The sequence below is a fragment of the Papilio machaon genome, chromosome 28, assembly GCF_912999745.1.
Source record: "Papilio machaon chromosome 28, ilPapMach1.1, whole genome shotgun sequence".
In the NCBI taxonomy this organism is placed as follows: Eukaryota; Metazoa; Arthropoda; class Insecta; order Lepidoptera; family Papilionidae; genus Papilio; species Papilio machaon.
In genome coordinates, this window is record NC_060013.1 from 901,214 (window position 1) to 905,422 (window position 4,209).

General features: G+C 34.2%; 1 protein-coding gene across 1 annotated transcript; it reads left to right on the plus strand.

The window, feature by feature from the left end:
- The first annotated feature begins 927 nt into the window (after positions 1 to 927).
- Positions 928 to 2,870, plus strand: LOC106715360 (ATP synthase subunit e, mitochondrial). The gene is made up of 3 exons (XM_014508644.2): positions 928 to 1,079; positions 1,443 to 1,599; positions 2,687 to 2,870. The coding sequence occupies exons 1-3, from the start codon at positions 1,029 to 1,031 to the stop codon at positions 2,728 to 2,730; spliced, it is 252 nt and encodes an 83-aa protein (XP_014364130.2). The 5' UTR covers positions 928 to 1,028; the 3' UTR covers positions 2,731 to 2,870.
- The last annotated feature ends 1,339 nt before the right edge of the window (positions 2,871 to 4,209 follow it).

A 4,209-nucleotide genomic window follows, 5' to 3' on the forward strand; every position in this document is an offset into this window, starting at 1 on the left:
TTATTCGATATTTCGTATTTTAACTTTTGATAAGATACCGTTATAACTTAAAAGCGTTATTTTGTACCGTATAGTTATAGCTGTTAAAATAAAACATTTACTTTGCCATATTAATTTTAAATTAACATTCAATCCTGATTGAAATCACTTTCTTGTATAAATATACGCTATACATTTTAAATTTCTTGTTCGTTTCATACTATCGCGACTCTACGTAGACACAAGAACAGGTTAATGAGGATTCGCGAATGAAAGCGCAACCATGCCTGTGGCCTCGCCACCATGCGTAGAAGGAACAGAGAGGTTTAGTGGACATGCTCCCTATCAGAAAGAGAATCCCACGTCAATATTTAATCCCCCCAGGGTGCCGAGTATGTATGAAACATTCCCTTCTGAAAATAAAAAAAGCGTAAGGTGACAATAATGTTAGTCAACAGTGAAATAAGAACTATTTAAATTTTTGTTATGATACAAACTTAAAACCATCTTTGGATAGCTGTTTTTGTTAAATGTTTAAAAAAAATGGTAATTTACGTCCTTGTTAAGGTATTTTACCTTATTTCATGAATGAAATAAACTGAATTTGTTCGAAAACAAAATACTTGTGCGTGAAAACAATGTTCTTAACGTTACAACGAGATGATAACGGCTAAAATAGCTGTTAAGAAACTTGTTGTTCATGGACATGCCTATAAAAGATATGACGTCAAACATCGAACGAGCACGATTTTTATTTGTCAAAATGTTATTGCCAGAAGAAAAAATATAATTCTACTTCTAACAGACTGTGAGATTTTAAACTCAATTAACATAAAAATCCTTTTGAAATAAAATACAAAATATTAAAATCAATAAGCACGAAAAACTCTCTGAATCACTTGAAAAACGTTTGTGGTAAAACAAATTTTGAAAAGACATTTCTACATTTTGGCAACACTACTGTATCATAACCTCTGCGGAGATCATCTGGAGATTTTAATTAAAAAATCTCTTTTTATACACGAAGTTTCCTTTGGAAATAGTAGAAAATGTCTGACCTTCCTTATGGACCACCAGTTAGGGTATCGCCCTTGATTCGGGTAAATATATTAATATTTTACAATACATTATTATGTAACATGTAGTGTTATGTACCCTTGTTAATTTCTTTCATTTTAAATTCACTTCATTTTCTTCATTCATTTCTTTTTCATTTAGTTTCTTATTAATATTTAATACAGTTATATAGACATTAATAGAAATTCCTTGCTCATCAATTTCTTTCATACACCTTTAGCTTAAAAAATGAATGTTCTTTTTTTGAATTTAAATTTAAAAATTGTGTTCCAATGATAATGCAAAAAATAAAAGAACAAAGCACAACGTTAATAAAACAAAACGAACACAATTTTGCTAAGTTAAAAGCTAAAGTTTTGTTACATGTATGATTTAATATTTTTCAGTTTGGGCGTTGGTCTTTCTTAACTGCCGGTATCTTATACGGCGCCTTCCATCAGAACAGGCTTTCAAAGAAGGAAGCCAAGTTCCGTGAGATTGAAGCCAAAGAGAAGGTGATCAGGGACGCAAAACTTAAGGAAGAGAAAGCTATTGCTGCTGCAGGTTTGTTTATAAGCATATTTTGTAATTACAATTCAATGAAACAGATCAATGAACCTGCTCTCAGCTCAGCTCAATTTGTATCTGCACAGAGTGTAATTCACCTTTCAAGTTGTATAAAAAACCATGAGCTGGGAGCACATGATTGCTCCCTCTGCGACTTGCAGGCTCACTATTCTTTGTCTCACATAGTTATAGTGGAACAAGTTTATCTGAGCCAGTAAGGGAGGCGTTGCAATTTAGTTGTTGAATGGCAGCTAAACTGTTCATATTTATGTGACCTGAACTTTTGAGTCTGTTCAGAGCTGATTTGCACATGTCTCCAAACAGCATAAAATATAAAAGTGGTAGATGCCAGCAAAATCTGTCGCACAAATATGCCTGCTCGCTGTGTCGCCTCAACCACATAGAAAATAGGCGTCAAATGAAAGTAATTCCACATTTTGTCTGATGAGTCTGTGATCTGGAGGTCTAATTTTAATCCTCTTTCCCTTTCCAGCCTTATTTTTAAATAAGGAATGGTCAGGAAAGGGTATTTATGGAGGAGGGTATGCATAGGAAATATTCTTTTTCTGTAAAAAGTTAAACGTCGGGAATACATCTACATTTAGCTTCGCCATTTCGCGAGTTCAAGTGGCCTCTTGATCGCTTGCTATTTTATATTATAAAAAAACTTGAGAGGTGTCAAGGGACACCCGGATGGAACGAAGTTCCTTTCGATTAATTAGTGAATGAACCAATGTTTATTCTATGAATAAAAAACTTAAGTCTTCACAAGAAGTACATTTTATTTCTATGAATTTTCGTTATATTTTGTCACGTCGTTGCCATGGTGAAGTAGCGCTCATTCGTCGTTAACATACTATAGCAAAAAGTGTCGTGACAACTTTTCGTAAGAATTTTTTCCGTCTAGCCCTCTTTCACAACGCGCGATAAAGAACTTCGTTCCAAAAACCACTGCTGAAACACTTAAAATGTATTTACTATCCTTATTATTTTCAAACTTTTGAAAGGGTTGATTATAAATTTTTTCTAGCAGTGTGTCTGTGAAAATCAGTTATTAATACATATAACTTGCGTTTTTTTTCAGCTGAACTCAAAGCTTTGGAAGAAATGGTCGCAGGCAAGAAGTAGGCTGTATAAACAGTCGTTTTAAGACAATAGTGGATGTTGCCGTTGTTAAAAAAAATGTTAATTACATTTCCAATGGTGAAACTATTCCATCAAGTTTTTAATTATGTTTATTTAAAGAAATATAGATCATAATCAAATTATTGGATGTTTTATTTAATTCATAATATGTGGTTTACATTATGCCAGTACAGTAAAACAGTAGGGCTTACATACAACTGGCATAATGTAAACAATAATTGGCGCTAGTGAACCAACAATCTATTCCAGTCCAGCGCTACTGTCCTACTTTACTGGAATTATGTAAACCAGGCATTATGTTCTGCACATAATACTTCAACCAAAAATGAAAATGAATCAAAAATAATTTGTTGCAATCCAAAAAATTAAGTTTAAGTTTACATTAAACAGTTAAGCTAAGAAACTTTATGGATACAAAAGGGTTGCTTTTATAAGTGTTGATCAGTACCCTCGCACTAGGCGTACCCTGTATCGCGAGGATCCTGCTCTTATGTTTTATTTGTTAAACGGCAACAAATTAACCAAATAAAACCAAAAAGGTTTGACTTAAAATTCGAATAGAATAAAAAAATAGAATTTAAAGCTTAAAATTAGAAAATCTCTCCAATTAAACGAAGAGTAATTTTTTTTTTAATGTTTCGACAGGTCGAATTCACGGTGTGTTAAGCTTTAAGACAGTAATTCCACTAGTGCGACTGCTATTTCTATGAGCTGGTAACATTAACGCTGGTACGGCTGAAGTTGCGAAGTTAGTCGCATTGGATTAGTTGAGATGTCAAGCATAATAATTATTATGGTTTATATTTTTATAGCGTCGGTGGCTCAGGGGTTTAAGCACTTGACTTGCAATCTGCAGGTCCTGGGTTCGAATCCCGCCATGTACCAATGTGTTTTTCGATTTTTGATTTACATATGTACATTTATCCGACGTTCCTGCACATATCTGAGAAGAAATTCAATGATATGTGTGAAGTCAACCCGCACTGGGCCAGCGTGGCTGACTATGGCCTAGTCACCCCTAACTTGGGGTAGGCTCCGAGCCCCTCGGTGGGGACGTATGATGATATTTTTATAAATATCTATATATTTTTAGACAATATTAGTTAAAATCATTTGGAACGAATGGCGCGCTAAAAGTTACCAAAACCAAGTGTCAGATATCTGTAGTGATGGGACGTAAGTGTTGATATTTTTGTAGGTCTAGTGTTGCGCCGATACACACCGGTACAGTGTTGTTTTTAACTCTTACAATATATTAATACATTTTTTTTAAATTTTGCACTGATAAAGTCGCGGATAAAAGCTAGTATATGAATTCAAGTGTCCGGTCTATAGACATCCGCAATTAGAGGGATCACACAGAAAAGATATTTCGACTTCCCATGCCTCTCCCCCTCCGCCAAATCCACCTTCCCTTCCCATCTTTCCCTTTTTAAAATTATCTTCATGGATTATTATACA

Bases quoted from the DNA above. Each gene is read 5' to 3' on its own strand.
- LOC106715360 (XM_014508644.2), top strand. From the start codon at position 1,029: ATGTCTGACCTTCCTTATGGACCACCAGTTAGGGTATCGCCCTTGATT. The intron at 1,080-1,442 runs GTAAATATATTA...AATATTTTTCAG, and splicing joins GGGTATCGCCCTTGATTCGG to TTTGGGCGTTGGTCTTTCTT. The intron at 1,600-2,686 runs GTTTGTTTATAA...GTTTTTTTTCAG, and splicing joins GAAAGCTATTGCTGCTGCAG to CTGAACTCAAAGCTTTGGAA.